Consider the following 24,027-nt stretch of genomic DNA (forward strand, 5'->3'; position numbering starts at 1 on the left):
ACGTGAACCGACTATAGTCTTGTATATTATCCCTTGTTTTTATGTGTGTTTTTCATAGTTATTTTGTGATTTGTTAGTTTCATGTTTATTTTTTGCATTTGTCATGTACTTTGCTATTGTTTCAAGCGAATTTGTAGTGCATTTGGAAGAAATTTACCAAGCATTATTTTGATTTTACCGATTTAAATTTATCTGCATTTTTTCCAGCATATTCCAGCATGTTAGAATAATTTTTTCCTCGGATTTTGTTTCCATCTCTTTTTTTAGTTTGCGGATTCAATCATTTTCCTGTTTATTTTTCTCAATTATCTCTTATTATTTTCAGTATTTATTCATAGAATTTCATGTTTTGCATGAAGGAAATAATGTGCTATCATTCTATACAAATGACCGATTGTTCAAACATAAAATTCTAGGATAGTGTCTCCTTCAGTTTTATATTGAGTGAACTATTTCTTATTATTACTGTATGTGGAATGCATGGTTTTCTTCTGTTTTGTATTTAACGAAAATTTAAACTCATCACTTTGAAAGCTCTCAATAAAGATATTGCTTTATTAATATTATTAGTGATCATGAAAGATTATTGAAAACGCATGTCTTTGAATGATTCCATCTCAATTACTATTCACCGCAGAAGCCTAATAATTTATAATAAATAAAAATAGAAGTCTAAAGCTGCGTTTACCCCAAAGTTATTAACAAAATGTTAATAACTCAATCCTTATAGATTCTATTAGATTGAACGGAACTTGACAAACACATATGTTCATCATGTGTATGATAAGTTATGTTTAATGTAATAGAATCTATAAGGATTAAGTTATTAACATTTTGTTAATAACTTTGGTGTAAACGCAGCTTTACTTTCAATTTAGATCTTTTAAATGAACAAACAACAAAATTTTATAAGCAGTAACTATCATTAAGGTAGTCATACCATATATCATCACGGATATATATTTAGAATACATGTGTTGTTAATAACATACTTTTTGAACATTTTTTCTTGTATTCTCTGTTATTTGATTGATTTTATATTTCAGGATACAATATCAACGTGGAAGAAATGGTCTGCCGGCGATCAGGGACCCGGCGGGCGGTTATCCGGCTCAGTTTGTGGTCTTGATCCAAAGTAAGTCAGAAATTTAAATAAATTATCAAATTAATAAATAGATTTATCTATAATAAATCCGTGTTTCGGATGGACACGTTAAGTCGTCGGTCCCGGCTGCCAAAAAAAAGTCGTTAGGTCATGTCAGAGGCCCTGAAATTGATCAGTTGCGACCTGAAAACTCTGACACCAGACCTGAGCCAGCCAGGTCAATCGATGTAATTATTATTATATTCTTCAATGTTTGATTCCATTACGAACTGCTTGTTAAATAATCACATTGAACAATTAATTACGACATAGCAGTCAGGTATTTATAAATAAAAGCTATTAGCTTCTACGTACATTAGTGTAGCGCTTTCGGACACTAGTTCCTTCATCAACACTGGCTGTCACTTCCGTTGTTGAATACATATGGTTATTAAGCAGCGTGGGTTGTGGGAGTGGCGGGAATTTTTGAACTGTTGGCGGCGGGGGTGGCGGGAATGTTTGAATTTGTGGATTATTGGAGTAGGAGGTTGAAGAGGCTGTGTGATTTGAAGTTGTTTTGCTCATTGAGGATGTTGTGGGGGTCTCTTTTAGTGTGTTTATATATTTCAAATTGTTCCAAGGTGTTTAGTTCAGGTCCTTTGTTTCTGATGTGTAGAATTTTTAAATTTGTGGCTATGTCTGTGTAGGTGTGATTGTTTCCTATCAAGTGGGTAGCAAATGCTGATTCGGGTTGTTGATGTGTTCTTTGAATCTTTTTTCAAATGAACGGCCGCTGTGCCCAAGGTAGTATTTTTGGCAATTTGAACAGTTGAGTTTGTATACTCCTGGGTTTTCTACACATCAGAAACAAAGGACCTGAACTAAACACCTTGGAACAATTTGAAATATATAAACACACTAAAAGAGACCCCCACAACATCCTTAATGAGCAAACCAACTTCAAATCACACAGCCTCTTCAACCTCCTACTCCAATAATCCACAAATTCAAACATTCCCGCCACCCCCGCCGCCAACAGTTCAAAAATTCCCGCCACTCCCACAACCCACGCTGCTTAATAACCATATGTATTCAACAACGGAAGTGACAGCCAGTGTTGATGAAGGAACTAGTGTCCGAAAGCGCTACACTAATGTAAGTAGAAGCTAATAGCTTTTATTTATAAATACCTGACTGCTATGTCGTAATTAATTGTTCAAAGTGATTATTATTATATATCTATAATAAAAAATAGCATTCATTTATATGAGCCAAGTAAACATGAGTTTACTTGTTCACTTTCCTCTCGCTCACACATGATTGATAGATAAATTCTGTAATAAATTGATCTGTTACAAAATGTAAGAATCCTTTAAATAGATAAATATTCAATTCTCATCAAAAATAATATAATAACTTTGTTGTAGTTTTGACACTGTGCTAATTTGTAAATTTTGAAGCATTATCCTCAATACTACTCTACTAGTGGTCAGATCTATAACATTTTCTTATAATTATATCCTACTTCCTCTTGTACAATTATTTGTTTATTGTCTCTTATACAATATTCATATTTTTTTTCTTCCTTTCTACCCTGATCTGGATACTGTGAAACACCAGCCTTTTCCATTTCATCTTGTATAATAAAAACAATTGTTAATTCTACCGTGTATAAAGCCAACTCTTTCCTTTATTCTACAGGGTGTTTGAAAAAGAACTCCCTAGTTTCATAGAGAAACAATAGCGTAAGTAGATATCCTATGGTATAATGTGTTTATGCCGCAACTTTTACTGTTATCTCAAGCCGATAGTCCACGTAGTTCTTTCCCTTGAAGCTGTGTGACACTGGTAGTATCTCATATTGTGCCGTTCATACACTCTCACCCCAACAAAACAGTAAAAATCGACAATAATCGACAGTAATCGGCTTGAGATAACAGTAAAAGTTGCGACATAAACTCATTATACCATAGGATATGTACTTACGCTAATGTTTCTCTATGCTAGTTTTAAGTATAAATTTAATGTGTAAATTGATGAAAATCTACATCAACAAGTACATACAATGAAAGAGAGAACCTTCAAGTTTTTTTCACAACATGGGATCCATTTGTTGCCCTGCACAAGCCGAGATCATACTCAAGTTCTCGCCATGTATTCACCAACATATCAGGCGTAGCTGTCCCAACCGCCGTGACGATTCTTTCCCGTAAATGGTTTATGTCTCGGATTTTTTCACTGTACACAACATTTGTCATGTACCCCCAAAAGGAAAAGTCCAGAGGTGTTAAGTCCGGGCTCCGTGGTGGCCAAGCAATTGGGCCAGCTCTACCTATCCACCTTCCCGGAAAGCGGGTGTCTCGAGCCGCCATCTTGTTGGTGGGTCTGCAACTGCAGGGGGACAAAACTTAGACAGTTGCTGAATCCTTAGACCAGTTATATAATAGACACGGCCCATTGTATATTCATACTGAAAGTCGATGAAGCCAACATCTACTGCCATATCGCCCAATCATGACGTCAGCATCGGATAGAAAACTTCTGTAGAGTTTGTTTACATTTTTTTCTATTTCTATTGCAGCGAGAGTTTACCATTATCATGAAAAATAATTTACTTTCATCTGAAATAGACACAATCAGCTATGGAAAACAATGTAAACAAACTCTACAGAAAAGTTTTCTATCCGATGCTGACGTCACGATAGGGCGATATTGCAGTAGATGTTGGCTTCAGAGGCTAGACTTCCCAGCTTGTCTATTCTATAACTGGTCTAAGGCTGAATCAAATACCACAAACTAGAATAGTCTATATCACTTTTTACAGATTCTATGACACATTAAAACTAGGGAGTTCTTTTCCAAACACTCTGTATTATATAGATGATAGATGATTTATCAGTATCTTTGTCTGTCAGTCTGTAGTTTTCTGCTCGTAAGCAGGTCCTTCTATATGGCAGCAGCCCTCCACTCTCTTCTATTCTCCGCCAGTCGCTTCGTTGCATAGTAGCTAATCCCCTCCTTGATGTCGTCCAACATTTTGTATCTTCTTCTCCCTCTTCCTCTTCTTCACTGAATGGTCCCCTCCATGGCATCCACCAACAAGCATTGCCGTCTCATCCAATGTCCCAGCCATCTCCTCTTTCTTCCCTTTATCACATCCAGCAGACTCCTTCTTTCCCCAACCCTCCTCAACACCTCCTAGCAATCAGTATCTTTGAATGTAATAAAAAGATTTGATAGACCGATGTGCGGTTCTCGCCATTCTTTTTCTCTTGGAATTCTGTATCGAAGTATAAGCCAATTCTGTCCGTTATCATATTATAGATTATTAATTCTATCGTTTTGTGTGTGTTTGAATGTAGATACTGTGAAGCACCAGCCTCAATCCACCCGTATGAGTGGCCAGATGACATCACCAAGTGGCCGATCTGCCGAAAGTCCTACCCGCCCAGCAGTGGCCTGACGCGGCTCAGCAATAGTGACAGGCTGGCCGCCGAGCACATGGTGTGCGAAGTGATAGGCCATCCCTGCTGCATTGGCATCCACGGTCGCTGCGAGATCAAGACCAGGGAGTATTGTGACTTTGTGCACGGATACTTCCACGAGGAGGCCAGTTTGTGCTCACAGGTCGGTCAACAATCACAAGAAAATGGGCTTTTCTTATCGGTCAATGTGCCATTCATTTTGGGATTTGGGAAATGAAACAATGGGCCCAATCTGGGTACATGAAATGTGGTAAATTGTCCGATTCACAATTTACAAATTCACAATTCACAATTTTGACAGATTCCGTACCAGCAACTTGTTCCAGTTCCAAACTCCTGCCCCACAGTCGAAGCCTGGTAAATTGTAATAGTTCCAATTTGAAGAGCTCTCATTGGTCGATTGAATTGTAGTCTGCTTGCTACTCTGCGCATGCGCAGGCAAAACAACCTATCTTCTGCTTTCTCCACATCATTTTAGAACCAACTCCAACCTTATGACATGAACATTCGACCAACATTATTATTAAAATGGCACTGATAATAATAATAATATCGAGTGACCTGGCTGGCTCAGATGATATGTGATTTATCAGTATCTTTGTCTGTCAGTCTGTAGTTTTCTGCTCGTAAGCAGGTCCTTCTATATGGCAGCAGCCCTCCACTCTCTTCTATTCTCCGCCAGTCGCTTCGTTGCATAGTAGCTAATCCCCTCCTTGATGTCGTCCAACTTTTGTATCTTCTTCTCCCTCTTCCTCTTCTTCACTGAATGGTCCCCTCCATGGCATCCACCAACAAGCATTGCCGTCTCATCCATGTCCCAGCCATCTCCTCTTTCTTCCCTTTATCACATCCAGCAGACTCCTTCTTTCCCCAACCCTCCTCAACACCTCCTAGCAATCAGTATCTTTGAATGTAATAAAAAGATTTGATAGACCGATGTGCGGTCTCGCCATTCTTTTTCTCTTGGAATTCTGTATCGAAGTATAAGCCAATTCTCTCCGTTATCATATTATAGATTATTAATTCTATCGTTTTGTGTGTGTTTGAATGTAGATACTGTGAAGCACCAGCCTCAATCCACCCGTATGAGTGGCCAGATGACATCACCAAGTGGCCGATCTGCCGAAAGTCCTACCCGCCCAGCAGTGGCCTGACGCGGCTCAGCAATAGTGACAGGCTGGCCGCCGAGCACATGGTGTGCGAAGTGATCGGCCATCCCTGCTGCATTGGCATCCACGGTCGCTGCGAGATCAAGACCAGGGAGTACTGTGACTTTGTGCACGGATACTTCCACGAGGAGGCCAGTTTGTGCTCACAGGTCGGTCAACAATCACAAGAAAATGGGGTTTTCTTATCGGTCAATGTGCCATTCATTTTGGGATTTGGGAAATGAAACAATGGGCCCAATCTGGTACATGAAATGTGGTAAATTGTCCGATTCACAATTTACAAATTCACAATTCACAATTTTGACAGATTCCGTACCAGAAACTTGTTCCAGTTCCAAATTCCTGCCCCACAGTCGAAGCCTGGTAAATTGTAATAGTTCCAATTTGAAGAGCTCTCATTGGTCGATTGAATTGTAGTCTGCTTGCTACTCTGCGCATGCGCAGGCAAAACAACCTATCTTCTGCTTTCTCCACATCATTTTAGAACCAACTCCAACCTTATGACATGAACATTCGACCAACATTATTATTAAAATGGCACTGATAATAATAAAATGTTTCCATCTACAACATAGCCAACCTAGAAAGTATTCTTTCATATGTTATAGAAAATTTGCGTGCACTTGATTTGAATTTGTACTATTGCTTTAAATCATAAAATTCATTTAATAATAGTCTAATAATTATTATAATACACTAAAGCGGCCTTTGTTAATTTAAGCAGTTACTCTACAACACTTTTTGGTGGAAATTAATTTCAAAAGTGCGTGCCAAAAACTTGAACCGAAGATCTGAGGAACAACCAGTCACGTGATGGAACAATTCACGATTGGAACTGGAACAATTCACTGTTCCCAGAACGTACACAATAAATTTTATTTGAAATATCACACCCAAACCCGTCAAAATAAATATTGAGAATTCAAGAAGTAATCAAGTCAATAGCCGTCCAATTTTGCAGATTACCAACCATGTTTTCGTAGATTTGATTGCTCTCTCCACTAGACTGTGGCTTCATTTATTGTATAAGTTAATGATAATTGTTTGATAAATAAATAAATGTCTATTTCCTAAAAAAAACTAAAACTACTACATCAATTACAGAAAATATTAGATGGTTTACAATTACATACAATAGTTAAGTTACAATAAAAAGTTTTTTATGATGTGTCCTCTACATTGTGTTTTCTGTGTGGAAATTGACCTACTCCACTATGGCGTACCATGTTCTAGATTAATTTTTTGTGGATTAGTAATTAGTTAGTGTTTAGTAAGTCATTAGGTGGTTAGTTGTTGTTTGAAATAATGTTTTCTATGTTCTGTCTTCCTTTGCTCATCAACCAATTGTGTACTATTGTTTTGACTGTCTAGGATGATTAATCTATTTAAAGTTTACAGGGAGTGGATTATATAATTTTGGTGCTAAATGATTGAAATGTCTCTGGTATAGAACCTTCCTTGCAACACTGGTGATGAGAAGATTCCTGTATCTGGTGTTGTGGTTGTCATTTCTGGTTTGAAATGTTGTTGGGTTCTTGTGTAATCTGCACAGTATCTCCTTGGAGTAAAGCTGTCTTGGATGCATCACGTCAAACTCATTGAATAGCGTGGAGGCTTCTGGTTGATGACCTTCATGATCAGCTTTTGTGCCCTGGGCAACGGTTCAATGTGTAACAAGCTTGTTCCTTTCCATCCTACAATCCCATACAGCATGAGGACTGTGCTAGAGAAAAGTAGATAACTCTTCGACATCCCTTGTCGACCAGTGTCCTCACAAAAAGTTAATACATTCAATTCAAAGTTATTAATAATTGTTATTATTGATTGCAGGTGTCTTGCTTGGACAATGTCTGTGGAATGATTCCTTTTTACTCTCCCGAAGTGCCCGACCAGTTCTATAGACTTTGGACTTCGCTATTCCTGCATGCAGGGTGAGCAGTCTATCTAGAAAATTGCAGAAAATTATAATTGTTTATAGAAAACAGTGCTCCTTCATTGTTCATGTCAGCACTGCACTGTCCTCATTTGAAGTGAATTGTTATACCTGTTTCCAAAAAAAAATTATCCTTTGGCCCGTTTGCACCATCTCGGTTTTAACCGAGATAGATCACTACCTCCGTAAACAAAGCCATAGTGCATTCTGGTGACGTCAGCACAGGTAGGGCTCCTACACCAATAAAAATTTATTGATCTCAGCTGATCTATATCAGCTAGTGTTTTTATTGGTGTAGGAGCCCTACCTGTGCTGACGTCACCAGAATGCACTGTCTTTGTTTAAGGAGGTACTGGATAGATCAGCTGTTCGTTTTAAAGACGGAATAAAACACATTATATAAAGCTGCGTTTTCGTGTGTACGTAAATGCCGTCGTCGACCCGCCGCAAAGTAGACCCACGCCAATCCACGAAAAGCAACCCACGCCGTGGGATGTTTTGTTAACCATTACTATAGAATTATTCATAATCAGTCAGCTGACAAGTGGATTATTCATTGCATGTATTACACAGATGTCTGGAGAAGCTTAGCAATGGTTTACAAAACATCCCACGGCGTGGGCTGCTTTTCGTGGATTAGCGTGGGTCTACTTTGCGGCGGGCCTAAGGATCTCAGATTGGGTAGATTTAAATTTGTCTAAATAACCTATGTTCAATCATGTTTTAATGGTGAAGTTCATACTTTTTAATGGAAATATGTAGATATTATCAGAAATGTTCTGATTCTTGAATAATAAACACAAATAATGAAAAGTTATTTGATCAGCTGTTTTAGCACACGTGAAATTTGGAAAATATGAATGTCAAAAATGCTTGTTAGTCCAGGCAATGAATGCTCAAAAAAGGGTATAGAGGGTAAAGTTGGGAAGACAATGACCCCGTAGTTCTGTTAAGGGTAGTAAGGAGGTAAACATATCAAAAGTCCCCACCCTTACCCCCTGTGCTAAGGGAGTGGGGGTGGTTTGAAGGTACCATTTTTTGGGTTCTCGCATAAAACTCAAAACCTATGTATCCTAAGGACTTGACAGTCATATAACAAATTAAAGCTTACATAATTTTCTTCAATATTCATTTCACAACTTTTTTTATATCTCCTCTAGTTTTCGAGATATCCGCCCTTGAAGGTGTGACATTTTTGAAAAAAAAAACACGTTTGCCACCAATTTTTTTCTATTTTTGCTCTTATAACTTTTCAAAAATCGATGTTAAAAATCAGTATTGATTATGAGCTTATAGAGCATTAAATTCTCTTCAATTTGATGTATGATTCCACAATTTTACGAATTTCCCTACACCTTTTGCAGCAGCTTTAGTGTTGAGTGTGAAATCTCCATTTTTGCAACAATAGACCAATTGACAAAAGAATTTAAAGGGAATGTTTCAAACAAAATTGTTGACTTTGCAGCTTTGTTGAGACTAGTTAGGAGGAGAACATATCAAAAGTCCCCATTCCTTATTCATGTGCTAAGGGGATGAGGGTGGTTTAAATGTTGCATTTTTCAGCGTTTTGCTTCCACACTCATATCTTGAGAACAATGCGTTCATCCGACATAACTAACTATTCAAAATTGAAGCTTGATAAATTTTCTACACTTTTTGTTCAGTGAAACTTTGTGATATTCCCAACAGTGTCCGAGATATTCGCTCTTGAAGGTGTGTGAATGTTGAAATAACAAGTTTTTATCCAATGTTTTGCTCTTTCAGGGCTTATAACTCTCCAACAATGCATCATAAAACGGATGCTTATCGTAGGTTTGTAGAGCATTGAATTCCCTCCGAAATGATGTATTACTTCACTATTCAAAGTTTTCTTCCCATTGTTATAGCAGCTTCAATGTAGGGGGTGAAATTTTCATTCTTCGACTGCGGAAGATTACGCACAAACGAAAATGCACCTTAAAGAAATGCGATCATACCTTCTTGTAAACGTAGATTAGCGTTTTAAACGTAGATGGTGCATATGGCACTCAAGAGCTCTTCACGCGTAGCGTAGCTTGAAATAGGTCTTTGAGACGTATCCGACGTATCTCCTATAGTGAGGTCCACGTTATAATGGCAATGTTTGATTAACAATGGTTTTCTTATCCTTGTCTATCATTCAACAAAGCGGATAGCGCTATCTCTTTCTCGCTTTGCTCTGTTGCCGGATCGTCTTTTTACAATGTAGAATTATTAACAAAATATTTCATCCTTACCATTGAAATTCATTATGAAATCATTTAAAATAGTTATTTGTATATCTAGAGTGAAAAGTGCTGTTTTTTCTCCCTGAGGGAAAAGTTTGAAGCCCGAGGCGAAGCCGAGGGCAACAATTTTCCTGAGGGAGAAAAAACATTTTTCACTCGTGATATACACAAAATTTTTCCTCCACCTACATTTTTATAAAATCTGCTAATAAAATAATTTTTAAAAACGTATGTGACCAAACAATGTGTTACAACATAATCTAAAAAGTAAACAGAAACAGCTGGCTTGTAATCACAGTTCTCCTCCGACAGCACTATCTGTCGGCTAAAGTTGTAACAACAATGACAGCCAAAACTACAGCTATGATGAAGTTCCCGTTTCAAATTTGATTAGTTAATAAGTAATACTCGTTGGCTGATATTTTGAATAACATGGAATAAAAGAAAAAATATATACATTTTTTTAGTATAGTGATATGAAGTTTGTAATAATAATTTCAGCATACAAACATAAATTTTATATATCGATCAAATGTCTGGTTGAGGTATTGAATTTAGTTGGTTTAATGACTACTCTATATGCTTCCTCATCTGAGCTTAGACCTTCTGACCTATTCCAAATGTACGTTTTTAAAATAGAGATGCTTCCCATGTTATTTAAATGGAGTCACTTTTACTCCCTAGGGAGTTTTTCTGTTTTTTAGTACCGAGAGCGAAAAAGTGACACTTTAGTATCATGTTTCAGGGAGTAAAGTAAGTACTTTTGACAGTAGGTGGAGCAAAATATCATTACTTGCTTGATAAAATACAACCGCCATAGATGGAAGAAGATATCCCATGGTATAGGACGTTCATGGTTCAAATTTCACTTTCAACTCAAGCTGAAATCTATAGTGAGGTCCACGTTATAATGGCAGAGTTAGATCAGCAATGGTATTGCTATCATTGTCTATCATTCAACAAAGCGGATAGCGCTATCTCTTTCTCGCTTTGCTTTGTTGCCAGATCGTCTTTCAACAATGTAGAATTAATAATTAGATAACAAAATATTTCATCTTAATTATGAAATTATTGAAAAATATAATTTCTTGCTCAATAAAATATAATCGATAATTTTAAACGTGAATGAACAGTTAATATTACATCAATAAACCTGTATCAGCTACCGTATATATAAGGCATTGACAAGATAGAGGATCGGCAACGTTTTTCTCCTATCTCTCTTCACTGTGATTATAACGTAGGCCTCACTATAGGAATCCAGCTTAATTAGGTTTCCTCTTATAATAATTATTAATAATAATAATTAGTAATACATAATTAGTAATTATAACAATTAATTAATTAATTAGTTATTATATTTAATTAGTATACTTAATTAGTAATAATTGTTGTATTAATTAATAATTTGATGTGTGTTTCAGTGTGCTACATTTGGCAATCACCCTGGTCATCCAGTGGTTTCTTATGCGTGACCTTGAAAAGCTGACCGGCTCACTGCGAATTATGATCATCTATATGGGATCCGGAGTGGCTGGCAATTTGGCCAGTGCCATCTTTGTGCCGTACAGGGCTGAGGTCAGTCGAAAATTTATGGATTAACATAGTCATCACACAATAAATCTCAATAATTGTAGTAAATGTAATGTAATAAGTGGCATACAGTGAGGTACACGTTATATTGGCAGTATTTTTTATTAACATTGGTGTTGCTATCCTTGTCTGTCGTTCGACGACCACCCGCAGTACCTAGAGGGCGCTTAGTTGACGCAACTATTGTCCCTGTGTGGAGGCTGCTTTAGGCTCATAAAGATGATATTAAAACATTGTTTTGCAGTTATGGTATTATTATGCGTGCCCATCAGTATCAATATTCTCACATTTGAAAAAAACTAATTTGATCGGTGATTGAAAATAATCAAATGAACTAAACAAAGAGATATAGACCCACAATGCCTATGCCTTCCCAATGATAGCTCTTACGTGAAATTGAAGGCCGCCATTGGGGTATTTTAGCACGAGAAATATATTATTCGTAATATTATAGATTACGAAGGCATTGGTATGTAATAATCTTATAGGTTGCCCCCTCAATGGCCGATTTCAATTCCAAGTATGACACTAGCGCTGCATTTGAGTCTATGCATCTTCAAGGTCTTTGGAACTAAATAATGGTAAATAAATTATAATATTTTTGATTGTAAAAAATTGATTTTCATCAGATGAAAAGATTATAACAGAACTGGATGAATTATATCATATGGAATACAAATTCAAACGTTAACACAAACAGGTGACATCAGATACTTGTGGATGAGAAAACTGCGTGAGCTCTACTGTTCACAGAACTACTAGTTTTCTGAATTTCAGTTTGATTGAATGTTTTGTGTGTGTGTTGTAGGTGGGCCCAGCCGGTGGCCAATTCGGTCTGCTGGCCTGCCTGGTGGTGGAAGTGCTCAACAGCTGGCCGATGCTCCGGCATCCACACTCTGCCCTAGCCAAGCTGTTGGCCATACTAGTGGTGCTGCTGCTATTCGGCCTGCTGCCCTGGGTCGACAACTTCGCCCACCTCTTCGGATTCCTGTTCGGGTTCCTGTTGTCCTATGCGCTGTTGCCGTTCGTCTCGTTCGGTCATTATGATCGCCAGAAGAAGATATTCCTCATCTGGGTGAGTTAGCAGTCGTCATCCTTGGTCTAGTCTAGTGGATATAGTTCTTGCGTAGCAGACTAGAAATCCCGGGTTCGAACCCGCTCATCACCAAAACTTTTTGACCAGGTCACTCCCGTGACCACGGGATGGGCAAGTTAATGTCGGTACCGGCTGATATACAGAGAGTTCTGAAGAAAGGTGCTCATAAGTCAGGGAATGATTCCTCACATCAAAAGTTCTAATTAACATAGGTCCGAAAATGCTTGGTTACAAGGTTATACAGGATGGAAGAGACTTGGAATGTTGTCAAAAATCCACTTTATTCAAATAAAAATAATTATTTTACAGGAGCATGCTTTCGTGTGTGCTCACACATCATCAGCTGTTAAGTCTCTTGAATTATGTCTCAAGTCTCTTCAATTATGGAAAAGTTCCACAACATCAACATTCACGCTACAAACTTAATTATACAGGATGGAAGATTTCGTCTGAATTTCTGTGTCCCTGCTGAAACGAAGCCCTACTGGTATTTGTTGGCTGTTAATTAAGATGTTAAATTTAGCGTACTTTATGTAAAATGGATTGAGAAATTGAATAAAACCGTTTCCAGACCTGTAGCTAGAGTAATTTTTAAGATATGTGACGAAATACGCGAAACTTTTTTACAGAACTTGTAGAAAATTTAATTTTGAAGAGAAAGATGTAGCAAAGTATATAATAGACAAACACAACCTTAAAAAAAATCTTTAATTACATACAAAACGCATGAAATTAGAGAGCTTAACAGATTTTGTTAAGACAAGACTAGTCACTTTTAGTCACAATACTTGACATAGTTGCTTATGAAGACATGTCTAATTGCTATGATTGATCAGTGTGAGTTGCGTCTCAAGCAGCTATGTGAAGTATTGTGTCAATGGTCATCTTTCCCTGCTTTGTCAATAAATCAAACTAATTTATCCGTTCTTTTTGCCGCCGTAGGTATGTTTGGTGGGCTCAGTGCTGCTACTGCTGCTTCTAGTGCTTCTGTTCTACGTGATTCCGATCTACGACTGCGAGGCGTGCAGCTATCTGACGTGTCTGCCGCTGACGCGGGACCTGTGCGCCACACAGAACATCAACCTCAAGCCCAGCGGGGGGCGCTGGGGGGCTCAGACGGGGGGGCCGACCCCTCAGGGGGCCAGCATCCCCCCCACTCTGCGGTATGACGAAAGGACCGGCGGCGACCCCTGTGCCGCGGGAGGCCCAATAGGAGCACTGAGTCATCATCTACGGTCATCATCAATCAGACAACCATTGCTATTTGCTTGAAAATCGTAGAGTTCACAGCGAAAAGTACGGTTAACACTGCAAGGATTACGGAAAGCATCACTGAGAGGGTTAATCAAATCACGGCGAGGAGCCCTGAGATCAGTACGGTCATCATCAATCAGACAACGATTGGTATTTGCTTGAAAAATGTTGGAATTTCGGTGGAAATCGTTGAGTTCACAGCGAAAAGGGCGGTTAACACTGCAAGGGTTACGGAAAGCATCACTGAGAGGGTTAATCAAATCACGGCGAGGAGCCCTGAGATAAGTACGGTCATGATCACTGAGAAAAGGATTGCTATTTGGTTGGAAAGTATTGGAATTTGGCTGGAAATCGTTGAGTTCACAGCGAAAAGGGCGGTTAACACTGCAAGGGTTACGGAAAGCATCACTGAGAGGGTTAAAATCACGGCGAGTAGAATCAACACAGTAAAAACTGGTATTTTACTGGTCATTGGTGTTGCTTTGCCTGTCACCGGTCTCTTACCGTTGAAAAACACGGCGAAAATCACTGTGAGAAAAATTAACACTGGTATCTTGCCAATCACTGTCAGAAGAAGCTGTATTGTAAAGTGGTGGAATGGAATTTGGTTAGAGATTAAGATGAGAATTTATGCAGTGCATTGTTTGAATAAAATGTTGCCTGGGATAAATGCAGTGAAAGAAACAATTAGTATTTGGCCGGTCGTGTTTTAAGAAGCAGTGTGATGAAGTGGAGGAATTGGAAGTTTTTTAGGCCCGGTTGCACAACAGCCGGTTAAATTTTAACCGTGATTAATTACACTAGAACCAATCAGAGAAGGCCTTCTTGATTAGACGGCGTGTCTGATTGGCTCTCGTGGAATTAATCACGATTAAAATTCAACTGGCTGTTGGGCAACCGGCACTTGGAGATTAAAGCTGGATTCCCACATATCAGTGTCCGGTACAGAGAACATTTATTATTCCCATACTATCTTATGGTATTATTCACACTCGCTCGTCCGGGCTGAGTGTGAATAGACCCATTAGAACTAATGGGAATAATATTCTCACTGTAACGGACACGGTTACTGATAAGTGTGAATCCGCTTTACTGTTTTGATGGTTATCAGTGTTTTATCAGAGATCAACTTGCCGGTTGCTGGTGTGTTTCTGGTAGTAATAAATTTACAGTCTGCATTTTGCCACAGTTTATATAAAACTCCTGGTGTTTTGCCGGTGAAAATCAATGCAGTAAAGTGGCAAAATTTTGGGTTTCTCAGATTAGTTCCTTAATGAAAAATTGATTTGCAATCAATGGTAATTATTCTCTGGTAGAAGTAAAACCGGTTGGAAATGTTATGGTAAAATGAGAAATTGGTAGGTCGTCATTTGATGGAATGGAAGATTAGAGATTAGAATTGAAAGGATTGAAAGCAACCAGAAATTTTCTGGAAATCTGTTGCACATTAAAAGAACTGATCTAAATGTTTGAAACAGTGATCAACAAGTGAATGACAAATCTCATAAAAAACTTGTGATGAAACATGATTGACTGGCAGGAATAGAAAATCAAACCAGTATTTTGCTGAAATTCCAGACAATTGAAAAAAGCCACCATAAAAATTGACAAGTATTTGAATGCTACATACTTTTGTATAGTTTCAACCCTTATTTCATTACGAATAAGTAATATAAATATTATATCTAGTGCAATTTCCATGTCGATACTGTGATCTTTTACCCTTCATTGCGTTAGAAAACGGATTGTTTGTCGTATAGTTTCCCTTTTTTATATTATTTACATATTTTGACAAATTTCTATTAGTTTTACAACCCTTACTTGTTCAAGTTTGTACAATTATTTGTATTTTATTGTCTATTGCACATTTTTAATATTGTTGACTACCGTTCTAGTATTATATACTGTACTTAGGCCCGGTTACACAAAGCCGGTCAAATTTTAACCGTGGTTAATTTCATGAGAACTAATCAGAGAAGCCGTCTTATGCTTCTCTCATCGGGTCTCGTGGAATTAATCACGATTAAAATTTAACCGGCTTTTGTGCAACTGGCACTTGGTGTTGTGTTTTTATAGGTGATGATGATTTTGTATTAAAACTAACATTAGGTTAGGTTAGTTGAGGTTTACGTTGATTTGGTGGCTTCAGTGTCAAGTCGAGGGTTTCCCCCCCGAGTACTATAATATTTCGCTGATCTCAGCAGACTGTGTGCGTGTGTGAGTGTTGAAACAAAAATACTAAAATCGTCGAACAAAAATCGATAACATGACAAGACTTTGAATATTTTTACTAAAGCTGTTAAGATTGGATATTAGCAGTTGCTATTTTGTGTAGTGATTAAACCGGTGTACATTTAACTCAATATTATCACCCTAACTTGCCGATGTAATTAATTAATAATTAAATTAAAAACAAAAAGACATTAAAGTGAGAATAAAGACGTGAATACAACGATGATAAATTTCGCGTCACTGTGGGAGAGTGAGCATGTATGCAGTTACATTCTGAAAGTCTTTCATCAAAAAACTCTACAGCCATTCCATAGAATGCCGAATACATGTGAGAACTATATTACATGGGAATGACTGTGTGTTAGATAACAATGAAAAAATCACAAATAATAACGAACAAAGCATTAAGTATGTTCAAGTTTTTCTATAGAATTATTGAGACTGTATGGGTTTCTATTATCCGAGGTTGTAAATATTATACATACATATAAATATTATGTAATTATTAATAAAATTAATGTCTCGTGTAATGAATAAAATACTTCACATGATAATGATGATATGCATAAAACTTTAAACAGAAAAATCACAAAACAGGATGTGTTATCAGTTGTTATGATTATTAATTATTAAAAGTAAAAATGAAACATAAAGAGGCAACTCAAGGATGTGAACTGTTTTTATTTTTGTCACAAATAAAACTAGAAACTGAGGTTCTAAGTTTATTTTTGACAAAAATAAAAATTTAGGAGTAGGATTGTAAGGAACTGCATCTAAGTGTGAACGTATGTAACATATAAGTCAAAGTAAAGCTAACCAATAAATACAGTAACCATTGATTGTGTGGTATGGTACATATTCTATATACTGTTTTAGTATATACTTATTGTGCATGGTATGACTGTATTTGGTTTTTTGGTACTTTTTATACCATAATAATATTGTTTATCTTGTATCATAAACGAACGGAGGCTTTGAAGCGTGTCATGAACTGTGGATTATTTCAAGTTAAACTTAGTTTCAATACTCATCATGTAACTTTGAGCTTTTTCAGTATTTTAGTCTCATAAAACACTACCTGTATTAACGAGAAATGACTACACAAATCCCGTAATTTTGTTGATAAAATGTACACAAATTAATAATTAATTTTCAACTTACCGTGATTTATTGATATATTCACCTCATAATAATTATTATTCAATTTTTCCGTGTTAGTGTTTGAAAATAAACCTCAGGGTTATTCAAAAATTGTATAACGAGAAATGACTACACAAATCCCGTAATTTTGTTAATAAAATGTACACAAATTAATAATTAATTTTCAACTTAGGGTTATTCAAAAATGTTATCTCTTTTTGAGACTGACGCTGTGAAATGCAGTAATTTCCAAACATACAACAAAATTATGTGCTACAATAAAAAAAACTAATTTCTTTAGAATTAATCTTAAAATAACTGTTCAACCAGTCACTTTGAAAAAAGTTGTGAAATTTTCCTTTCATTAGATAATTTACTTCTGGTATAATTTATTATATATTCTTACATTTTTTAGTGTATTTAAAACTGTAAAACTGCCATTAGAGTAGATTATACATTTTACACGAAACAAATTCAATGACTGGTTGTATACAAACTTCAATTACCGATCAAAAATAATTGGAGATCAATTTTCACAACTTAACGGTGATTAAAATTGATCAGGATCAAATTCTGATCAGTGTTTGACTTCAGACTTTCAACGATGATCTCATAGCTACTTACAATGAATTCTGAAGACTTCAAGACCAAAATTTGAGAACATTAGTTAATTTTTCAAACCTTGGGTCAAATTTTAAATGTAGAGAAAAACGTTGTTTTCTCTCTCCATCTGTCTCTAGAGAAACCCAAAACTAATGGAAAAAAATAAATCTCAATTCTACATTCCAAAAATTGTAGACTTGTAGAAGTGAAAATTGATTTTTTGTTGCACAATCTTGAATTTTTTCGCCAATTTTGATGGAAAAAGTAGGTGCAATCAAAGGAGGTTGAGAATGAAAGCACAATAAAATACACACAATCAATAAAATTAGATAAGAAATTGACTTCAAGAACTAGTTTAATTTGAATCTTAGTTGTTTTTACTTATCTGTACTTAATTTCATATAGTATCTGTGTTCATTTAGTTTAATAATTATTAAATAATGATTTTTCATTGACTACTTTATAATCATTTATTAAGTTTATTAATATTCTTGTGAATGAACGATGGAGAACTTTTATAAAACTGAATAGTAGCTTTTACAAAAACATTGAACTGTGTAGCTAAATGTTTTGTAAGATAAAATTGTAATTAATTGAAAATTTCAAAGACAACAATCGTAAGCTAAATCAAATTAAACATTTTTGAAGACAGTTACCGTACCGTACTTAATAATTTCATTGGTTTTTGTTTCTTGAGATGGACTTGATTGAGAAAATCTAAAAATAATATTGCATTGATGAGTAAAACTTTTGATCATTTTTATTCGACTAATCTTATAGTGACGATGGGTTAATATTATATAAACTATATTTAGTTTTAGTTTCATAACATCAATATTAAACTGAAGCAAGATACTACAAATTTCAGTGACAGTGAATTTTAAAGTAAAGAAAATTCCCTTATATGAATGATGATGAGTAATGTATTGATCGTATAATTAGATTTCAAATATTTTGTAACAGTATTTGGATTATTTTGTTTAAAATCTGCAGTTCTTTGGTATTGGAAATTGTAATGTATGTATTTAGAAGGCTGGGTCAGTAACTAGTGATTGATAAAAATGCTGTGGTTAAAAAACGGGGGAGCTACAAAGATGTTCTCTCAGTGAAATAATACAGTTTAATTTAAAAATAAAATCGCATTTAAATTTGACGAGGTGAATAACTATTCATTTATTATTGTTACAACACTACATTGCTTCAAGAAGGACAATTTTCAATTTGTTAGCTATACTAATAACGAAACGTTAATAAACTACCTACTGAAAATAATCGGCATATCATTTTCAAGTGTATAAAGTTTAGGGCAAAGTTGAATGAATGGTGGTCTTGAAAGGTATCAGTTGAATTAAAACCGTTTCGTTGAATCGACTAGTTTCTAGCAACCATAAATAGTTGAATGTTTAATTAATGTGATTAACCACAGCATAATCTAGGTTCACAGTCAGTTGTTCTGTTAAGACGCTCTCTCTCTATCTCTATCTCTCTCTCTTCTAACTTGCACAGGCCTATATAATTCGTATGTTTATATAAGTGATAATTATAATTGTCTATCATCTCTCTCAGTCTCATTAACGGGCTGAGAGGCATTTATCACTTGATTTGACTGTCTTTTCAACGTATTTAATAACACATCTGAGAAATAGTGTATAAAATGGTTTGTTTATTTATTTGTAATATCTATGGAAAGACCAAAGCCTTATTATTGAAAATATATCCATTGTAACTTATAACTGGTGATGGTCTATTCTTAAATCAACCCCATCCTATAGTGAGGGTCACGTTATAATGGCAGTGAAGAAAGATAGCAGAACAACGTTGCCGATCCCCTGTCTTATCAATGCCTTCTATAGACGGTAGCTGATACAGGTTTATTGATGTAATAATTATAATTTATAATAATTTCATAATTAAGATGAAATATTTTGTTATCTAATTATTAATTCTACATTGTTAAAAGAAGATCTGGCAAAGCGAGAAAGTGATAGTGCTATACGCTTTGTTGAATGAGAGACAAGGATAGCAATACCATTGCTAAACAATCACTGCCATTATAACGTGGACTTCACTATAGAATTCCACCTATAGAAATCTATAGTGTTTCATCAAGCTGTTTTCGTTTTTGATCGTGTGTATTATGTTATATTAATGTATTCTATTCTATATTTCATCTTGTTTATTTAGTTTCTATTATATTTTTTGATAACTTTGGTCCTTCTAATCTCTCATAAACATATATGTTTAATGTTTACTGTTTTAGTTAATTACACTAAAGAATCTAGACTAAAGTCACTCAGAAAGTATTATCATAGAGAAACAATAGCGTAAGTAGATATCCCATGGTATAGGGCGTTTATGTCGCAACTTTTACTGTTATCTTAAGCCGATTACTGTCCATTATTGTTGATTTTTACTGTTTTGATCGGGTAAGAGTGTATGAACGGCTCAATATGATAGACTACCAGCGTCATAAAGCTTCACGGGAAAGAACTACGTGGACTATCGGCTTGAGATAACAGTAAAAGTTGCGACATAAACGCCCTATACCATGGGACATCTACTTATGCTATTGTTTCTCTATGGTATTATATACAATCTATTTTTGTGAGATTCACTTAAAACTGTCATTATTTTTTTATAGATAGGTCAACGTTGACAGGTTCAAATGAGCCTCACTTGTAGCCAAGCTATGTAAAACGTAATATTCATATAGTCATAATAATTTCCAAATTTATATTGAAAGGCGTAAACATTGAAAACTAGACTTTAATTTCAATAACATCACACATGTATTTTATACAACACAGATTAGAAGAACAATGTAATTAATACATTTGCATTGTAATACTACAACAAACTGTACTACATTCAATTTCTTGATAAATATTATTCTTGTTAAATTCTATAGGATTGATTATCTATTGCCACGAATATTTCCACGTTTCATTTCACTTACATGATTTCTACTTGCTAAGATAAGTTTTTTTATCAAAATAATTCTCTATTAGCATTATTATCAATCATTTATTATTGGAGGTAGCTCAAGAAAATGAGAATTTTTCCTTTAAAATTATTGATTTCATGTGATGATGTGAAATGAATTAACAAGTAACAGTAAAACAAAGTATAACTGTTAGTATGAGATACTCAACTTAATTAAACTGATTTATTTATTTATACATAGACAATATCATTCTATGATTTTATATGATTGAACAACAAGTAACATTTAAACAAAAGTTGGCTATTAGGATGAGATACTTCAACTAAATGAAATTCATTCAACTATAATTTCATCTGATTAACTAGGTATAACTCCGCTTCTTAAATTATGAAATTCATAGAAAAACATAATGTAAACTTGAGAATCTTATCCACTTCAACTATAGTAGAAGAGCATTGAAAACAGAACTAGGCCCGGTTGCACAAAAGCCGTTTAAATTTTAACCGTGATTAATTCCACGAGAACCAATCAGTCTTTTTAAAGACGCCTTCTCTGATTGGTTCTAGTGGAATTAATCACGGTTAAAATTTAACCGGCACTAAGTCTTTGAATTCATTTAGGTCTAAATTCTAAATATGCATTAGTTCTTTAGGATGAATGAAGTCTACTTGGAAAATTATTGATTTCATGTGATGATGTGAAATGAATTAACAAGTAACAGTAGAAAAAGTATAACTGTTAGTATGAGATACTCAACTTAATTAAACTGATTTATTTATTTATACATAGGCAGATACATTATCATTCTATGATTTTATATGATTGAACAACAAGTAACATTTAAACAAAAGTTGGCTATTAGGATGAGATACTTCAACTAAATGAAATTCATTCAACTATAATTTCATCTGATTAACTAGGTATAACTCCGCTTCTTAAATTATGAAATTCATAGAAAAACATAATGTAAACTTGAGAATCTTATCCACTTCAACTATAGTAGAAGAGCATTGAAAACAGAACTAGGCCCGGTTGCACAAAAGCCGTTTAAATTTTAACCGTGATTAATTCCACGAGAACCAATCAGTCTTTTTAAAGACGCCTTCTCTGATTGGTTCTAGTGGAATTAATCACGGTTAAAATTTAACCGGCACTAAGTCTTTGAATTCATTTAGGTCTAAATTCTAAATATGCATTAGTTCTTTAGGATGAATGAAGTCTACTTGGAAAAAGATTTATTTCATGTAGTAAATGTTACTTATTATTCTTGAACAGCACATAATATAAGTCCTTGGAGATACTGTATTCACTCTGGAATAGGGAGACATTATTTAAAATAAATAACCTACTAGAAAATAGAGTTTTTCTGTTTAGAAAAATATCTTCTTCTAAACTCTTGCATTATAAACTTGGAATCATATAAAAATAAGACTGAATTTTAATCATTGCTACAAGGAATCACCTACTAGAAAATAGAGTCTTTCTATTTAGAAAAGTATCTTCTTCTAAACTCTTGCATTATAAACATGGAATCATATAAAAATAAGACTGAATTTTAATCATTGCTACAAGGAATCACCTACTAGAAAATAGAGTCTTTCTGTTTAGAAAAATATCTTCTTCTAAACTCTTGTATTATAAACTTAGAATCGTATAAAAATAAGACTGAATTTTAATCATTGCTACAAGGAATCACCTACTAGAAAATAGAGTCTTTCTATTTAGAAAAGTATCTTCTTCTAAACTCTTGCATTATAAACTTGGAATCATATAAAAATAAGACTGAATTTTACTGTATTAGTCTTACTTTGCTCTATTAGTATTTTATTAGCTGCTCTGACATACAGTATTCATACATCATCCAAATCATTGCTACAAGGAATCACCTACTAGAAAATAGAGTCTTTCTATTTAGAAAAGTATCTTCTTCTAAACTCTTGCATTATAAACTTGGAATCATATAAAAATAAGACTGAATTTTACTGTATTAGTCTTACTTTGCTCTATTAGTATTTTATTAGCTGCTCTGACATACAGTATTCATACATCATCCAAATAACTATATCACTATACGACAACAATTCATTTTTTTAGGATTAATCCCAGAATATTTACTTCATCTAACTGTTTTTAAATATCTTAATATCTCACTCTATTTTATCTATTTGGTTATTCATAAAATATATAAATTCATCTCAGTCTATCTCACTTACCACTCTACTCAACTCTGCGAAATTTCATCAATTTATTTCGAATTTTATCAATGCCGGTCTCAAGTTTACTCTCATCTTTGACTGTATTTTTAATCTCTTCATCAGCCGCAAATATGTCCTCAGTATAATTATCTTCTTCCTCCTCCTCCTCCTCCTCAATTTCGCCATTTTGAGCACCAATAATGTCATCAAAAGTCACCAGATAACTTTCATCACCTCCATTAATGGACTCCAAATCATTTTTCTTCCTTTCACAAGTCTCATTTTCTCTAAGTATTCCACTTTCAAATATATTTCCACCCAATTTTCCACCTACAAACTCACTTCCATCTAATTTTCCACTTTCAAACCCATTTCTACCCAATTTTCCACTATCACATCTATTCTTCCCAGGTTTACCACTTTCAAATATATTTCCACCTAATTTTCCACTCACAAACCTATTTTCTCCTGGTTTTCCACTTTCTAATCCATTTCCACCTACAAATCGTTGAGACACCCGAATTTCACCCTCGTCTTCATCGGGAAACGTTATGAACGAAGCAAAACTCTGACTATAATCCAAATTTTCTTTCATCCTTCCCATTTCGCCTTGTTTATTTCTGGGTTGTGTTATTTTCGGTTCCCAGTCCTCATCGTTTTCTTGTTCCTTATTAAGTCCATTGTTGTTTTGTCTATCAGTAGTTGAAGAGAGAGTTTCAAAAAAATCATCATATTTCCTATTTTTTGTACGTTCAAGATCCCAAGGTAATTTATAATCACTTTCATCACATTGTACCTCATTACAATCAATATTTCCATCATCTTCATTTTTATCAGTAGAGAAAGAGCGAGCTGCAAACAGATCTTTAAAATTCCTCTTTTTTTCACCTCTTTTCTTTTCCCAAGCTGACTCATACCCATCATTTTGTCCACGATTACAACTAACATTTTCTCTACTCTCAAATTCATTTTCTTTATTTTTAGATGAAGATCTCGCTGTAAAAAAATCACCAATCTTTTTCTGTGTAGTTTTCTTCACAGGGCAAGGCTTGC

General features: G+C 35.1%; 2 protein-coding genes across 3 annotated transcripts in view; one reads left to right on the forward strand and one right to left on the reverse strand.

Annotated features, from left to right (window-relative positions):
* Positions 1-19,565, forward strand: part of LOC111047080 (inactive rhomboid protein 1) — a 60,971-nt gene extending 41,406 nt beyond the window's left edge. For both annotated transcript variants that reach the window (XM_039434919.1, XM_039434921.1), the window contains 6 exons: positions 1,047-1,135; positions 4,447-4,711; positions 7,569-7,669; positions 11,342-11,495; positions 12,319-12,585; positions 13,549-19,565. In XM_039434919.1, coding sequence (XP_039290853.1) covers positions 1,047-1,135; positions 4,447-4,711; positions 7,569-7,669; positions 11,342-11,495; positions 12,319-12,585; positions 13,549-13,878 — 1,206 coding nt within the window. In that variant the 3' untranslated portion in view covers positions 13,879-19,565. The remainder of the gene's footprint in view (positions 1-1,046; positions 1,136-4,446; positions 4,712-7,568; positions 7,670-11,341; positions 11,496-12,318; positions 12,586-13,548) is intronic.
* A 1,892-nt stretch (positions 19,566-21,457) lies between these two features.
* On the reverse strand, positions 21,458-24,021 carry LOC120352762. Its single transcript, XM_039434923.1, has 2 exons — positions 22,359-24,021; positions 21,458-22,124 (listed from the first exon to the last, which is right to left on the reverse strand). Exon 1 carries the CDS (start codon positions 23,576-23,578, stop codon positions 22,997-22,999), a length of 582 nt encoding a protein of 193 aa, XP_039290857.1. The 5' UTR covers positions 23,579-24,021; the 3' UTR covers positions 21,458-22,124; positions 22,359-22,996.
* Between the last annotated feature and the right edge of the window lie 6 nt (positions 24,022-24,027).

The sequence above is a fragment of the Nilaparvata lugens genome, chromosome 8 (genome assembly GCF_014356525.2).
Source record: "Nilaparvata lugens isolate BPH chromosome 8, ASM1435652v1, whole genome shotgun sequence".
Taxonomy (NCBI): domain Eukaryota; kingdom Metazoa; phylum Arthropoda; class Insecta; order Hemiptera; family Delphacidae; genus Nilaparvata; species Nilaparvata lugens.